Source organism: Apteryx mantelli, chromosome 1, assembly GCF_036417845.1.
Source record: "Apteryx mantelli isolate bAptMan1 chromosome 1, bAptMan1.hap1, whole genome shotgun sequence".
NCBI classification, from domain to species: Eukaryota; Metazoa; Chordata; class Aves; order Apterygiformes; family Apterygidae; genus Apteryx; species Apteryx mantelli.
In genome coordinates, this window is record NC_089978.1 from 139,904,618 (window position 1) to 139,920,867 (window position 16,250).

General features: G+C 39.2%; 1 protein-coding gene across 1 annotated transcript in view; it reads right to left on the bottom strand.

The window, feature by feature from the left end:
* Nucleotides 1-9,514: 9,514 nt before the first annotated feature.
* The window catches only part of FAR2 (fatty acyl-CoA reductase 2), a 90,041-nt gene continuing 83,305 nt past the window's right edge, over nt 9,515-16,250 (bottom strand). The window contains exon 11 of the mRNA XM_013947985.2: nt 9,515-14,866. Coding sequence (XP_013803439.1) covers nt 14,704-14,866 — 163 coding nt within the window. The 3' untranslated portion in view covers nt 9,515-14,703. The remainder of the gene's footprint in view (nt 14,867-16,250) is intronic.

A 16,250-nucleotide genomic window follows, 5' to 3' on the forward strand; every position in this document is an offset into this window, starting at 1 on the left:
CCTGATGTAACAAAATGAATTTTTTTCTCTGTGAGGTAAATGATTCTCCTATATATGGGGTAGATTAAATATATTTTTTATAGTATCAGGCAGATTAATGAAATTAATGAAAAAATAATAGTGCAACTACATGTACATGGACAATTAAGGTGGGAAAAGAGCAGAATGCAATGATCTGTTACATTGAAAATCCTGAGTGTAAACAAGGATCTGAGGGATGTGACTTCTATGATATTTTTATAGTGATTTCTGAACTCAACGACTGAGTAGTTAATGTTTTACAGTTTATGTAAGATTTTACCAGAGAAACCTGGAGTTAGAATGTGGAATTTCTGCCAGGGAAATTTGATTTTTAATTTGGAATGCATGTGGGCTAAATGATATTATAGGAAGTAACTGACAAAGTTCTTGCAATTTTGCAGTATAACAAAGTAAAAAAAAAGTTTAGGTTGCCAAAATTGGTGTTCTGAAGTGAATTCCTTTGTTATCTAAGGATAATTTTTTAAGTAATTATGTCATTTTATAATGATATATGTGCACATAGTCATGAAAATATATAGCTTGATTGTACAATTGAAAGGTGTGAGTCTGACTATGAAAATCAGCATGTACAAATGAGATTTAATGACTGTTTCCCCAGCATAGAGCCATTCAGCTAGTGCATGTTTAGCACATCTAGTCTGGGCTAGCCTCACAGGAAAGTAAACATTTGGTTGTAACTTTTTCCATCAGTCTTGAGTGAGTAGTTCCATACTGTCTCTGGCTTGGAGATTGTGCAGACCGTACTACCTTGTAAAGTCCTATTACTTTAGAAATTCTGTCTAGTAAGAATAATACTTAAATATGCGTTCCTGATATGCTGAAAAGTATTGTTCAGTAATTTTTGCTGATGGCAGTGATGACTGGATTTTGCAAAATTTTGCAATAATTGGATGTCCCATATCCCTGTTCTTCCCTCAAGAATCCACTCTCTCTGAGTTTATCCTAAGATCAAAAACTTTGCTCTGACAATTTAACTGTAACCGGTGTAAAAAGGTGTTAGTAATGAGTATCCTAACCTCTAACTACTGTTCCTACATTTTTTTTTTTTTAATGTAACTATCTTGGTTCTTTACTTGATCATGGAAGTCTGCCAATGAGAACAGAGTCAGAGGGTTCACACTGTTTTTGTTGCTGAGAAGTAAAAATGTATGTAGGTGTCTAGTTTACTAAAACTTTTTAACTTTTTAACTCCTTATTTAACCTATTCAACTCCTTAGTCCTATCACAGAACATAGCACTTCTGAATAAAATGCCAATTGTTGTAATAAAACAAATCTCAATAAACTACTTACCTTAAGGCCAAAGGTAAAAATAACTTTAAAAATGTAGCTATTTTTATTATCTGGTGGTGTTAGCTTGTGGATGGCCCACCACTAGAATAGTCTTTCTATCATACATCTAAGCTCACATTCCCTCTCCCAGCTTTCTCTTTTCTTTGTTATCGCTCTGTATTGCTTTTCAAAAACTTGCTGATGGAGGGATCGCTTGGTCATGAAGCAGGAAAATACCATCCCTTTCTTAGTTTCATTTTCTTAACACTCACTTTTCTTGAAATAAACTTAGGAAATTTGAGAATTCTCTTCTTCGCGGTTTAATCTGTAAACACCATCTCCTTCCATCCTAGTCCTCAGCATCTTCCCATCCACTTTACTTTTCATCTGCTTTATCATTATTCTTTCATTGATCCTCAAAAGTAGTATTCACAGCTGAAACTGTCCCATGGACATGGAATAACCTGAATCTTTTCCTTGGGACTGCTCTGTATTCTTCTCCTCTCTCCTGGCTTCTACCTCTAGCACTCCGGCTTGCCTATCCTGCCAAACAATTTCTTTGCTGCTTTGCACAATGAGTGTCTTCCGTCTGTAAGGCTTTGCTGTGTGCACATGTGTTGATGTGGCTCAACATCTTGGGCTTTCACCTGCTTTGTTGCAAAAGCTGCTTAGTTGCTCTTCCACTTTAGCTGGGGACAGCAGGTCTTATCACACTTGAGAGCCCTCACAGATGTGGGACTGCCTCAAAAGCAAAAACCTCTTTCAGTGATCCCCCACAATGTTTGCTGTACCACTGTTGCTGCTGCCATCTCCATCCTCACCCGCAGCCGTATCATAGCCTTGGACAACCCTGTGGCAGAGGGGCCACAGCTGCATGTTGCATCTCCTGGCCTCAGTGACCATACCTCATGGCAGTGGTTCTTGCCATGCTCACATTCGCCCACATTTATTCCCCCAGAAAGAAGATCTTGGTGGGGGGCAAAGAGAACCAGATTCCCTTACTGCTACTTTGCTCCCGTCTTTAGCCCCCCTCTCCCTTCACCTTGTTGTTTATTTAAAAATTAGAAAGGTTTCCCTCCTCCTTGCTCTTTTTTTTTTTTTTTTTGAGTAGGAGCTGTATTCCGTCCCTGCTCTGTTTCCCCTGGTTTTGGTAGGCAAATACCACCTATTTGGCTGCCTTTTGCCAGACTCTCATCCACTGAGAAGGGGCAGTGGCTCAGAGGCACATCAAGAGTTCACCAAGCTGCTTTGAGCCAGGCAGGAGAGCTTCAAACTAGACTTGCCCAAGGCTAGTCACAACCCCACCCCACCAAGCATAAGCAGCATGAATTTGGGAAGAGGCATAATATGTTTAGGGTGAGGGGTGGCAGGCTGGAGTGATGCATTAAGTAAGTGTGCTGCCTGGATGAGGGCATCCGCAGCCTGTGTGGTGCAGCAGCCAGCAGTCATTGCTGGGGTGGCTGGGACACGAGAATGAGAACAACTCTACAGGGAGCCGTCATCTCCCATTATACGTGGAAGAGAGTGAGAGTTCATGCTTGGCCCATAGCATTGGTTATCACAAACTTCCCCATGGAGGATATAAGGCTGAAAGGGGGAGGATGAGACAGAGATGGAGAGGTATGGGGAAATGGGAGGGTTTGGCACTGCTTAGCAGTTTTGTTAACAATGACAATTTTTGGAGTATAGTGTGTGCTTTTCAACTTTGGAGATGACATTAGGCTGGCAGTGACAGCTGAGACATCAGAGGATATGATTAGAATTTGAAATGACCTTGATGAATTGGGAAAAATGCCCTGAAGATGTTGGAGATGATTCAATACAGAGATGTTCAGGCTCGGTGCTGAGGTAGAAATTATAAACTGCACAGCTCCAGGAGGGGGACTGAGGTCAGGAGGCCTTGCAGCGACTCGTGGAAGAGAGAGTGTGTGACAAAACTGCAAAATGGGTGTAGTGGAAGGAGAGAAAATAACCTGAAGAAGTGATTCTAGTGGTTGGTGACGCAAGGTAACTTGAACTGAGATAAAAGTTAACTGCTGTGGTTAGCACCCATCCTGTTTCCAACATGATGTCACCTCGGGAGCCTTATTATGAGAAAAAGAGGGGTAGTAGATAAACTGTACACAAACTAAATTATTGTGCAGGAGCTGTTGTTACCATAGTTAAGTTTGTATCACAGAACTGAGTTTTAGCAGAGCTTGTTAATTCTCACCTTATAAAAATCTCATTAGATTTACAAAATGCAAACAAATGCTTCCTTCCCAGCAAAGTAAAGGGGAGACTATAAGCCTCTGATGTCCTTTTCCATGGCAATTTAATTAAAAAATCTGAATTGAAAACTCAATAAATGCAAAGACAATAAGAGTTTACAATGTATTTTTTAAAGAGACAGGCTTGTATCATGTATGTTGGGAACATGTGGCTCTTACCACCCAGGCAGTGAGAAGCAGCCATTTGACTGACTTCTCAAACTAAATATAAATTCCCATTCTTTTCTTTACAGCTGCTGTCTGGTTAGTTAGTTATGCATGTGAATGACTGCTAGGTGCCAGAACTGATTTGCAAGGTTTGTCTAAGGAGAAGCCTGCCTTTCTCAGAGCCTCCTGTTGGTGGCTGCAGTCATGATCATTGGAAGTCTCTCTTGCAATGCATGGTGTGACTTTGAATGCCATTGGGACAGAGGACAGTGGTGTTTTGGAAATATGATGCTTTCTATTTTCTGGGCTACAATTAGGAGATGTGGGGTCGGGTCACAAATAAATGGGGTTGTATGTCCTGCACAGCTCCTTGGAGGTTCCTTACCATCGTCTGCTGAGGTAGAAAGTTGCATTTCTGAACCCCAAAGAAATCTAAAAGGGTAAGGGCTGGAGAGTTGTGTTTTTTCTTGTCCCTCTCTCTGACACTGCAGGATAAAAAGTTATCTGGGTCCAAAAGAGAAATGCATGTTTTCTGGCTCCCCTTCCTTCGCTTAGTCTGCTTGGATGTAAGAACTAGTCCAAGGTGCCAAGGAGTTCTGGGAGGAGTTGTTCAGATGTGTTTTGGGACATGACACTGCACAGAAGTACAGACTATCCTGTGCTCTGACTTGCTGATGAAGGAGCTGACTTTTATCTGAAAGCATCATACCTGGGTTAATGCTGTGCTATCCCAAGCCTAGGGTTTACTACCAAGGGGCTAAAGGCTCTTTTAGCCTTGGGTGATATAATCAGAATCACCAGCTGGGTGGCCTCGTTCATTTGAAGCATGAACAGTGTAACTATAGGGCAGATAAAACTTTGGATATGGAGGTGCTCTCTGGGTGGCTTCCCAAATTAATCATTGCTTACCATTACAAAATGCAGAACTTTTGATGTGGCTTTTACATCTAGGGCTGGGTGAAGCTAATGTAATTAGCAGTATATTGTGTGCTGTTTCCCTGGTAGGAGAAAGTCACCCCTTAACTTGCAGGACAGGGAATTAGAGGAGTTTTTATCATCAGGTCACTTCTGGCAAGAGAAGTTGGTCAGCCCGTGCTCCTCTCGTGGCTTTGAATGGGGAGGTGGGTTGATCCAGCTGAACCATAGACAGCTGTTGTTTCCTTTGCTTGGGTATCCCATTCAATGCATGAATGCTGGAGTCCAGAAATCCACTTTATCACTGTGCCATAGCACTTTTTGGTGTCAAATAAACTCGATTCAGGCAGTTATAAGCGGGACATGTGGAGTCTATTCTTAATGAACACTGATAACTTCTGATTATCAACTTAGCTGAGGAAAATAGAAACAATTGGCTGGGATCCCTTCCCCTGAGAACTGATGCTTATTCCACTGTATAAGCTACAGTATTTCAGCTAAGGATTGGTACGCCTACATCACATCAACCCCCCTGTTTTATTTCTTTCAGAAAATAAAAAGTAATATGATCTACCTAGTTTATTTAATTGATCATTTGGCTTGATAATGCTATGTCATCAGAATAAAAGCTTTAAATATGGAAGGCTGCACGTTGACCTTTCTAATTCTTTGTTCTTTAGAATAAATTTGAACTTTCTTGCTGATGGTTTCAATTCATTGATGCATCTTAATGGAAAAATGATTTTTTTTCTCCCTGCAGATCACATTTAGAATAAAAAATGGAAAACAATATTTTAAGAAAAGCTTGGTTAACAAAATGAAAATGATGTCTTTGATGTATGCTCTGGGTTTCACAATTTGAAATTATTTTCATTTAGGGAAGGCTTATGATAATGCTAGCACTCTTTTTCTTGCATTAAACTTTTTGCTATATTGCAAGGAAGTGGGAGATGATTACTAGACACTACTATTGCTTTACGGAGGACGACCATCATGAGGAGCTGGTAGGGCTCAAAGGCTTATCATCTATTTGTGCTTTAAAAAAAGACAAAGTGAAACAAAAAACAAAAAGAAAACCAACATCCTCCACTTTTATTATTGGACTAGGAGATGTAGTATAAATCTTGCAAAGCCTAGAGCAAGACTGTGAAAATGCAGTTCTGATGAAAGAGCATCATTATAAAGCCAAATACCTAATGCCACTGAAGTGCCATTGGCTTAAAGAGAAGCATGACAAATTATTTCTGTATAATTTGAATAGCATGGGTCAGATTTTATTTCTCTTTCTAAACCTGGTTGGGCAACATTGGAATAAGGTTGTGGTGGTGGTAACAGTAGCAGGAGGCTGTTGGAAAGGTTGATAAAAAGCTACACCTTGTCTCCAGAGTCCTTCAGTGCAAACTGGGGCACCCTCTTCTTTTTCTCCTTGCCCCTACTTTTGCTTTAACCTACATCAAACAACTATAGACCATCAAGTTAATATTGTAGGAACTGAAAAATTTCAGGCGCAGTTCTCCACTTCTGTCACAAACCCTTCACAGTCAAACAGTGAAGAGTCAGCTTCCCTCTAATCTTGGCCCATAGACCTCCTCAAGGGCCTCGCTGGAACTTCCTCTCTTTCTTCCTCTTCTCTGATACAGAACATTGTATAATAAAAGAATAATAATCAATACATTTATAGAGGGGTGTGTGTGTGTGTGTGTGTGTGTGTGTGTGTGTGTGTGTGTGTGTGTGTGTTGGGAGCACAGACCTGTGAGGAGAGAGGAAACTTGGGAGCTGCTTTGCTTATAAGAGTGTGGAAAACATGAGCTTGGGATAGTGGAAGTTTTATTTGGGGAGGAATGGGAAGAGGAAAACAGCCAAACTGATTGTTGTGGCAAAAATATGCCTTTCAGGAATGTAATGGTGAATTTGGCCCCTAGTCAAATTCCCTGGCCTTCAGCCTTGGATTAGACCTGCAGAATCTGGGGCACCCAGGCTTTTGTATATGTATGTTTTATATATGTGTGTGTATATATATATATATATATATATATATATGCACACACATGCATACACAGATGTTTTATGTGCACTTAGCCTGTGTTGTTTTGTTGCAGAGAGGTCAATATTGGTATTTGCTGGCACTCTATGTGCTCTACCATCCACAAGACCACTTCTACCAGTGTTTAGAAGAAATAGCCCAGCTGGTGATAAGTAACAAATTGCTTGCATGAGTGTCTGTTTATATGGCAGAAAAATACCTTTCTCTTCCAGAATTAGTCATATGTGCCAATTGCCACCTCAGTCTTCATAGTTTTATTCAGAATCGATCCGGTTGTGTCTTGTCTTGTTTGTATCAAAGAGGTATTCTTGTTTTTCAATCAAAAAAAAAAAATCCTTTGGGGAAAATTTAAAGGAAATGTGTTCATGGTTTGTCAAAATGAGACCAACATGACAGATTTTTTTTTTTTATGATAAATATGATTTTTGGTAGGGAATTAGTAAAATATACTTAATTTCTGACTCCTGAAAAAACTATTTTTATCGATAATACTTGGTAAAAACATATCATAGTGTGTTTTTCGATAAATGCTGCTCTTAAAAGCTAGCAAAATTTTAAGCTTTTTTTTAGTTTTAGGAAAATAAATGTTTTTTTTTTTTTGTAGAAAGTGTTGAAGAGAAACGGAAAAATACTTGTCTCTCTGTATCCACCATGTCCTTCCCCCCTGTCCCCTAAATTTAAAAACGGTTATTGTTAAAAGGGCATTTAACTTCTAACATTTAAAATATGCCTAAAAAAAAGCTAAAGTTCTAGTCACTGAATATGTGTGCTTTTTAAAACAGGAGATGAAATGGTTCATCTTTGTACAGAAATTAAACCAGCTCTGGCTACTTTTTTCTATTAAATTAGTTTTCTGTTATTTTAGCTGGTAGCGCATGGTTTGCCACTATTTACAGCATGCTTGCACCTTGATACCAAGCTGTTACACTTAATTTTAATGACAATCAATAGTAAACCCTCCCCCCCTTGCCCCCTTCTCCTTCCTCCTCCTTTCCAGAAATACATCTATAAAGGGATTTGGCCCTACTGAAATTAGATCTGGCCTCTTTCCCTGCTCTCCAGCATTTTGTGTGTAGGGGTGTGTGTTTGTACATGCATCCATATGTTCCTCAGGAAATATTTAATTGCCAAATGTTGTGACAGTGTTGCATCCCTAAGTCACTCGACCAGTTCTGTCTTGAGACATATAAATATACACACACACATTTATACAAGGTATACAATATATATATTTATAGAATTGAAATTTCCTGCAAATCATATTATTGCAGGGAATCGCAGTCACTGAAATTAAAAGGGAAGTACCAAAACATAGCAAAATTCCAGTTTGTGCTCAGTACTCAGGGTGATTGCTCCTGCTCTGCTCCTGCTGAACACTGCTTTAGTGATCATAGGTGTCACAAGGTATTTCTCTCTTTCTTGCTCCTTTTCTTTTTAATAGAAAAGGTTAAAATGAGCTACCTATTCATGAATCTTCTTCAGTGTATGGGGCAGACAGCACTGCAGCTGGTTTGCCCGGCACCTTAACTTGACAACTATTCTTTGTGTGAAAAACCTTATAATGTGAAAAAACATATTTTTTTGTGTGTGACTAAAATTTTTCTCCCTCTACTCCTGCAGAATAGTGGAAGAGGGACTGGAGTAGTGGCAAAGGCAAGAGCCATAACTTATCCTGGGTGTGCAAAAGTGGCTTCTCAATGGTGGGAAAGGGGACAAGCTCCAGTAGGCCAGCTAAGTGAGATGAGTGTGGACTGGTGGTAGGTTGTGCTCTGCATATGTGTTTGAAAACAGAACGGCTGCAGGAGCTAAGGGAATGTATTGATTTCAGGCTCTTCCAATGTAGGTAACTAGAAAAAAATTACTAGGCTAAAGCTTTAGTGTTAAAATATAAATGCTTTTTTTCTCCTGAAGATCTGATACACTGACAGACCTCCTGAACTCAGACTTTGAGGCTGTAGCTTTGCTTTGGCAGTTGCAGATTTTTGACTGCTGAAGTTCCCAACCAAGATTTTTCATCAAAAAAGAGTTTTCAGAACAGGAAAAGGTAAAGCGTTCTACCTGTAAAAAAGCTCTTTCTAGTTAGTCCTGCTATTTGTCAAAGCGATCTCATTATCTAACTTACTGTGCCACTACTTCTAAATGGCCTCGAAGACATTTCATGAAGTATGATATTTGTCATAGAGTCAGGATGTTTTTGGCAATCCTGAGAATTGCTAGATTAAAAGCATACCCAACAACCTGAAGAAGTATTACATGCGCTTCTTGGATACACACATTAAACAGGATTTTTTTTTCTCCAGTTTGCAGTAACATTCTTAAACTCTCTTGCTGTATGGTAGGGTCTTGAAGTAAAAACATATCGTATTTCTTCGGACTTTAAAATCTCTCTATGCCAGAGGACCATTTTGTAGTTAACTTTACTCCAAATGTAAAATAAAGTCCATAACTCGTAAAACTAGGAATTTGGGGGAAAGGATCTCAGGTGCAAATGTTATGTTGTTCAGGAAATTACTTTGGTTGTTACCAATTTATCTTGGCTGAAGATCTAGCCCTATGCCTTTTGGTGGGACACTGATCAGAGATGCACTCTTCCTGGTTGTAGGTATCTAGATTAAAGCCTCACAGGATTCTTGTTAAAAATAGCAATTTTTTCTTTATTTTTTCTTTCTTTTTTTGCCTGTGCAGCAAGTCTTTGGGGGTTTCAGTTCTGCACAGTCTGAAAGCCAGGCTGCAGCATGGTAAAGATGCAGCCTATGCACAACTGCAATGGCCAGCAAGAAACCACATTTTTTTAGCAGCTTAAGTAAACTGATGCAAAATAGCCATAGTTTTAAAATATTTTGTTTTATTAAATGTTTAAAATAACATAAACTTCATATTAACAATTTTATGGCTGAGGTTCTTATAATTTGTGGCTTTACAATTTTATCAGATTTGAGAGGTCAAAAGATTACACCATTAAATTAGAAACTTTATAAGTAAGATTTATAACATTAAGTTGTTTCGTAGCTAACAAGAGTACAGAAATAGCAGATAGAACCATATAAACTTTGGACAGTGGGAGAATACGTACTTTACCATAAAGTGGGGTCTGCCAAGATTATGTAGGAACAAGAAACTTTTTATAAGCAGTTTCATGTTAATCTGAAGAAAACAACTCAATCCACAGTTTTTTTAAAGCAATAGAGAAAAGTGGGAAAGTACATCTTTAATTATTCTCCAAATACCTTTTTTTTTTTTTTAAGTCATCTTTAGGTAAGTTTGTACAGCCTTCTTACCAACGTTTAGCACCATGAAATGGGATATTCACCATTTAGCTTTTGTGGAAGGTACAGTATATTATTTACTCTACACAAGAATAAAGAGCCTAATTGTAATAAAAGTTCACCCGTGCTTTCTGCAATGCCGGAAGAGCAACAGCATGCTTTCAAACATGAAGCTGCAGCTTATTTACAAACCAAAGAGTGCCCCCCTCCCTCTTTTCCCAGTTGCTTATTCATGATAATGATTTGATTATTTAATAGTGCTACAGGTTAGGTTTCCTTTGCATAGGAAACTAGGATAGGTTTTATCGTTTCATCATAACTGAATTAGAACAGTGCATACCAAACAAGGACAGCCTGGCATTTCAGTACAATATTCGCTGTTTTTACCATCTTGGTATGTTGTATGAGAAAAATGTGTGCTGAAAGATGTGAATATACACACAGACATAACATATACAACCATATTTTCTTGGAAGATGAAAAATAATAAATTTCCTGAAGAGGTGGGTAATATGCCAACAAGCTGTAATATATCAGTATGTCTGTTCGCCCTGCCAAGGAAGAACTGGGTTTTCTTAATAAAGTTATCTGGGGGAGGGGGGAGGTGCAGCATCGAGAAATTTTATTTTTACAACAGACTTGCTGGAGATAAACAGCCTTGTTTGTCAGTCAAATGGCAGTTTAAACTCAGAATAATTTTAGGGATTTGGGTTTTTTTTGTATAGCTATTTAATAAAAAAAGAGATTCTTCTTAATTGGAAGCTTGATGACTTATGCCCATTGCTATTTGACAATGAAATGATATTCAGTGTTTCATTACTTTCACACGGCAGTTTATAGCTATAGCCTACAGACTAGCATATATGCATAGTATTAACAAAAACATTAGCACACTGGTTTCAGCAGTGTTCCCATGTTATTTTTGTAGCAGCAATGCAGGTTTCTGACACTGTAAGTGGGTAGATAAACTGCAAGTCTGTGGGGGTACGATTACAGCTGATAATCCCATTGCACTGTCTTGTGGCAGATATTTTCTGCAGTGGCTGTGCAGAATGACTGCTAATATTGGTCTCCGTTCTGCCTGCTGCGAGCTAGGGCACAGGCTGGGGAGGGGTGGGGGGACTTTTATTCATGGATTTTAATACAAGAAACCCAACTGATAACAAAATGCTGAAGGGGCTCTTCCCCTGTATGTTTTCCTCTGTAAAAAGCCTGAGTCCTGCTTCAACCATACAGGTATTAAAATCTAATTCGCTAGCCCTCAACCATAATGTGTAATATCTGCTCCTGAGTTTTTCACATAAATATGTGGTCCCCAAATATTGGTCTCTACAGGACCTCTAATTTAACTTAATAATTGTATTTGGGTTTCAGTTTGCCAAAAGGGTGTGTGCATACATGAAAGAGAGAGAGCTGGAACAAAGAAAAAGAAAAGTAGCTGTCACTTGGATTTTTTCTTTTAGATACATTCCCCAAAGCATGAGTTTTTTCAGAGCAAATGCAAATGCACTGAGGAACACACAGGAAAACCCCAAAGGTAAGTCACTGCTTGAGGTCAGAACAAGTTTTAAACCCGGGTCCAGCTTGCCATGATCACAGCCAGGATTGACACCAAAATGCCATTGCCAGGTGTCAATCTCTGTATTGAGGTTTTTCTGAAATACTTTTGCGATTCAGACAATCACCTGAAAATATCTGAAGCCGCAAGAAAATGGTTAAAGATTCAAGTTTCACCACATGTTATGTCTGTGTTAAGGAAAGCTAATAGCTCGATCTCCCCGTAGGTAAGGCCAGAGCTTGGGAGCCAGCTGCGGGCAAGGTTGTGTGGGTTGTGAAAGTCTGCCAGGATAGCATGAACCATCTGCAACATCTATGCTTCTGACATCCCCAGCAGCTCCTGCTGTTTTGCAGGGATGAGTAGTAACTTTGCTACTTCTGTTACCTTCAACAAAATGCTGAAGCGCTTTAAACCATGTCATCACCATTGCTCTGAGTGAAACCTGAAGCATCTTTTTGCAGGTCTGGATTCACTCCAGATATAGTTCAGATACTGAGCAAAGATATGTATCAGACTTGTTGGGACAACACAACCTGTGCAAGTAATTATGCATGCCTATAGGCATATTTGTTGAACATACGGCATGACAAGGATTGGGGGAGGGACGGCAGGAGACTTTACTCATAGCCCAGCAACAGTAGGTTTTGTCTCTGTACTTCAGCCATATGTCGTAGGTGCTCTACTGTCTGCAGTATTTGACTCTTCTGCAGGACTTGTTTTTTTTCCCCGTCATGTGGACAACTGAAGAGTTATGATCCCCTTAGCTGTTGCTTCTCTTTATACATAAGGTAGGCACTTAAAAAGAGACTTCTAGGATATTGGTTAGGATTCTTGCCTTTTTTTTTTTAATTAAGTTTCTTTCAAAATAGTCTGCACTTTTATTTTTGTTTTTAACATTTCATGTGAGAAAAGACTGGAAACTGGCTGATACTTGATTATTTACTTGAGCAAATAGTTTCTAATGCAGAGGACTCCCTATAGAGCCCTGCTTCACTGCCAAGGCTATGCAGTCTCTGCATAGCCAAGTTAGTTAGCCAGTCATTCAAGTATAATGCAGTTGACCTTTGTGATATATGCTGCTAAAGAAGCACTGGACATGAAGTGTCCAGCCCCAGGTGACTGAACCCATTGCTCCTGAATTCACAGGCAGTGACACGTTGCTAATGTGAAATGTACAGCATGCAAACTTTTCTAGAGCTGGAAAACACCTGGCTCACAACTAGTACAGTGAAAGTATGTTTTCAAGTGAAGACCTTAAAAACACTTGCATCTTTGTAAACTGGGTGCTTAACCTACCTGCACATAGGTCTGAAGCAATGTGTGGCAAGCACCGAGGCCTTCACGGGCAATGGCAGAGCCCTGCCATTTTGGACAGTGTGCTTCTGGTCAGGTTCTGCTGCAAGCATCCTTTGGCAATTGCTTGAAACTAGACCTCTAGGGAATACGGAGGGGGGGGAATTAATTCCTTGTTCTTTTAAAAAGACTTTTGAACCAGCTTGGAGACCTAAGACAAAAATATACTGCTGTCATAGTTTGTTGTCTTCACTGCCAAAAACAGGTAAAACTTTTAAAGAATGCCAGCTTTGTAAGTGCTCTGCTATTCTCAGCACTGAAAAGAACCACTCTGTTAATTTTTGGGATGTACTTTTTCAGACAGCTAGAATGACACAAGACTAGCCAAGTTGGATGCTGCAGTTGTTTCAAAAAGTAGTTGTTTTGAAGTCTCATCATCTTAAAGTGCTTATTCAGTTTACTCAAAATAAAAAATATTCCAGTATTAGATTTGAATTTAAAAATCTGCTAGCACGATAAATTTGTTGCTGTTGCGGTAGGGCCATCGTTGCACCAGCTACTTTGAAGAAGGTTCTCTTTCTCTCTCTCCCCACAGGAATTCATACCTAAAACCCACCATTCCAAAATCAGTGACATCTGTCACTAAGTCAAACAAACATCTCCTATAGCTCTGGGCTTTAGTAGGATCCTTGAGGTCCTTTCTAAAGCGCAACAAAGGACAAAATGTTTTACCTTCATGGAGCATAATTGGTTTTAAACAGAAGTCAATGAAATCTTTCCTATCCTCAACAAAAGCAAGTTTTGAACCCTTTAATTCTTACTGGCATCAGTGGTAGCAGAATTGGCCTGATTGGATTCCCTCTGTACTACACTCCTTTATACTTGCTTGGCCAGTGCAAGTGACCAACTGCAGGGTGATTTAGCCATAATGAAAGTTTGAAGGGCAGTAACAGGCTGCTTCTGAGCTACAAGGATAGAAATTTTCTACAGACAAATGGAGGGGGGTGAAAAAGGACCTATTCCTCAAAAAAAGCTTCAGAATTTTTATTCAATCTTTTCAGAAGTCTCCTCTTCATCCTCAGAGTAAATACAGCATTTTTCAAGCCCCCCAAAAAATGTTCCAATCAGAAGTGATAAATGCAAGAACAGGGCTTTATAATAGAGGATAAACTGCAAGCTTAACCACAGAGAGAAAAATGCCTCTCTGTAATAAAGCAGCTTGTGAGTGAGCACAGTTAACACAGATACATGAATTCTATGCATCTCTTCAATTATGGCTTGAAAGTATCAGTCCTCAGTAGCAATCTAAAACAAAAGCTGAAAAATGTTCAGTGTGTTCACTGGCCTATTATAAGTGATTTTGTTTTTTCTCTAAGTTTTGAAAAATGGACAATGTGAAATCATGATTTTCAATAAGGTACCATTTCACTGAATAAGAATGAAGGAATAGCCTCTTTAGGAAGACTTCTCACAGGTTAATTTCCTCAACTGTTTCTTCTCTGATTGAACCCCTTTCTTCCAAGTTTCTATGCCCTTAACTTTGCCTTGCTTAAGGAGGAAGGTAGCATTGAGATAGCCTAGGCAGTACATGGGAAGACAGTGACTTTGGTTAATCCATACTCTTGCACATCTGACTCTGGATTAAAGATTCCAGCTTGACCTGCTCCTAAAGCTTCAGTTATGGCTTTAAAAATCGGCCTGCTCCTATGGAAGAAAGACCACCATGCATTAAAGCATTAGTTAAAGTTAAAAAGGTGAACATATAACAGTGCACAATAAATGCAGGCTGCTGTTGGAGGGAGTGGATTTTCTGCTACTTTCGGGCCCAGATGCCCACAGCTGTGGATTAGAGGAGATGGAGGTCCTTCTGGAAGAGGCTGGGTGCTGATGGATTGCTTCAGTGCCTGAGGGTGCTGGATGCCCTGAAGTAGGAAAGGAACTTATAGCAGAGGCTCACCACAAAGTACCAGATGTTTCGAGCCATCTGTGACCTTGCAATGAAAATGCGCCAGATAATCACTAGGAGGGTGGTGTTGAATGCATATCGGATGTTCCTCAGCCTGGGAAAGAGAGAGACACATATTACAGAGAAACACAAAAAACCCACCCCAAAACCGTATCACTGTATTTCATTTACTGCAGATAATTTTGTAAGAAATCCTTTTTACAAGTGGTCCTTGAGCTTTTTGCCATTCCTATTTTAGTGAAGACACTGAGCCTAGGATGTCTTTCTTTGTCTCACAGTACCATCCTGCCAGGAACGGTGCTGATGTTATGCTGTAGTGAATAGTTAATGGGATAGGTTGAATATCTGTATTCCAAGTCTCTGTTGTTTTGTGTATTCTCCTTTCAGACCAGTGTAGACACTGCATTCATAGTGAGAAGTGATTTCTAAATGATGAACTAGGAAATGTCCAACATGTTCTGCTCTATTTGGGTATACTGGTTATTTTTGATTATGTAGGATCATTGACTGGCTGGAGGATTTTTGCTGGGGCTGATGAAAAAACTTTCCTGTTGGGTGAAACCCCACCTATAGTGTTGGGTAATTACTCAATAATCATCAGTAGCCTTCACTTTTGCAGTGCTGGAGGTTTTGGGGTTTTTTTAACCATGTATTTAAATGGAATTATCGAGTCTTTGAGATGCTAGTCATCTTTGTTTCTACAGTTTCTAATAAGCCCAAGAATGGTTCAATTTTTGTAAGAGTCCTTTATTTAGTTTGTAAACTCTAACACTAACATTATACTTCCTACTTGGACTTTTGAGGCAATTGTTACAGAGGGTCTTATAAATCTTTTTTTAAATGACTAGGGACTTGTTTAGGATTCCTTCCTTTGGCAACTACTTTTATTTGTCTACTATTTACAGTGCACAGCTATGGTTTTCTTAAAAGAAACTATCATCAGGCAAATTCTGCACAAGAGTTTCTCTTTCTCCTCTTGCCTGCACTTCTCAGTAAGAGGGTTGGAGAAGACAAGAAGAGTAGAGTATTGAATTGAACTGGAGAGGGACTGTCTCATTTTGCCAATCTGCATATCCCCCCCCACCCCCCAAATGATTAGAAACTTCAACTTTAAAATGAAATTTAAAATACAATGCATGCTTAAAGTTTTTACGCAATCCCTTTGAATTGCTAAAAGCTTTTAGGAGCTTCATAAATTCTAAATCTGACTTTCATTTTTCTGTTGTAATTCTGAATGACCTGGAACTTCTGCATTCATGGACTCCTCTTATGCATTGTAAAACTTCATTATTTGGACATCTTCTGTAAAGACATAATATCTAGCCTCTGATTGTTAAATTTATCCTAAGTCCTGTTTTCTCACAGGGTGAAAAAATTAAATCCTACACCAAGAACCCTCTGCCATAAAAAAGAAGCTGTGCTGTGTCTATCTTGCATATTATTCAACAATAACTTGTTGCAATATAAACAGAATAATT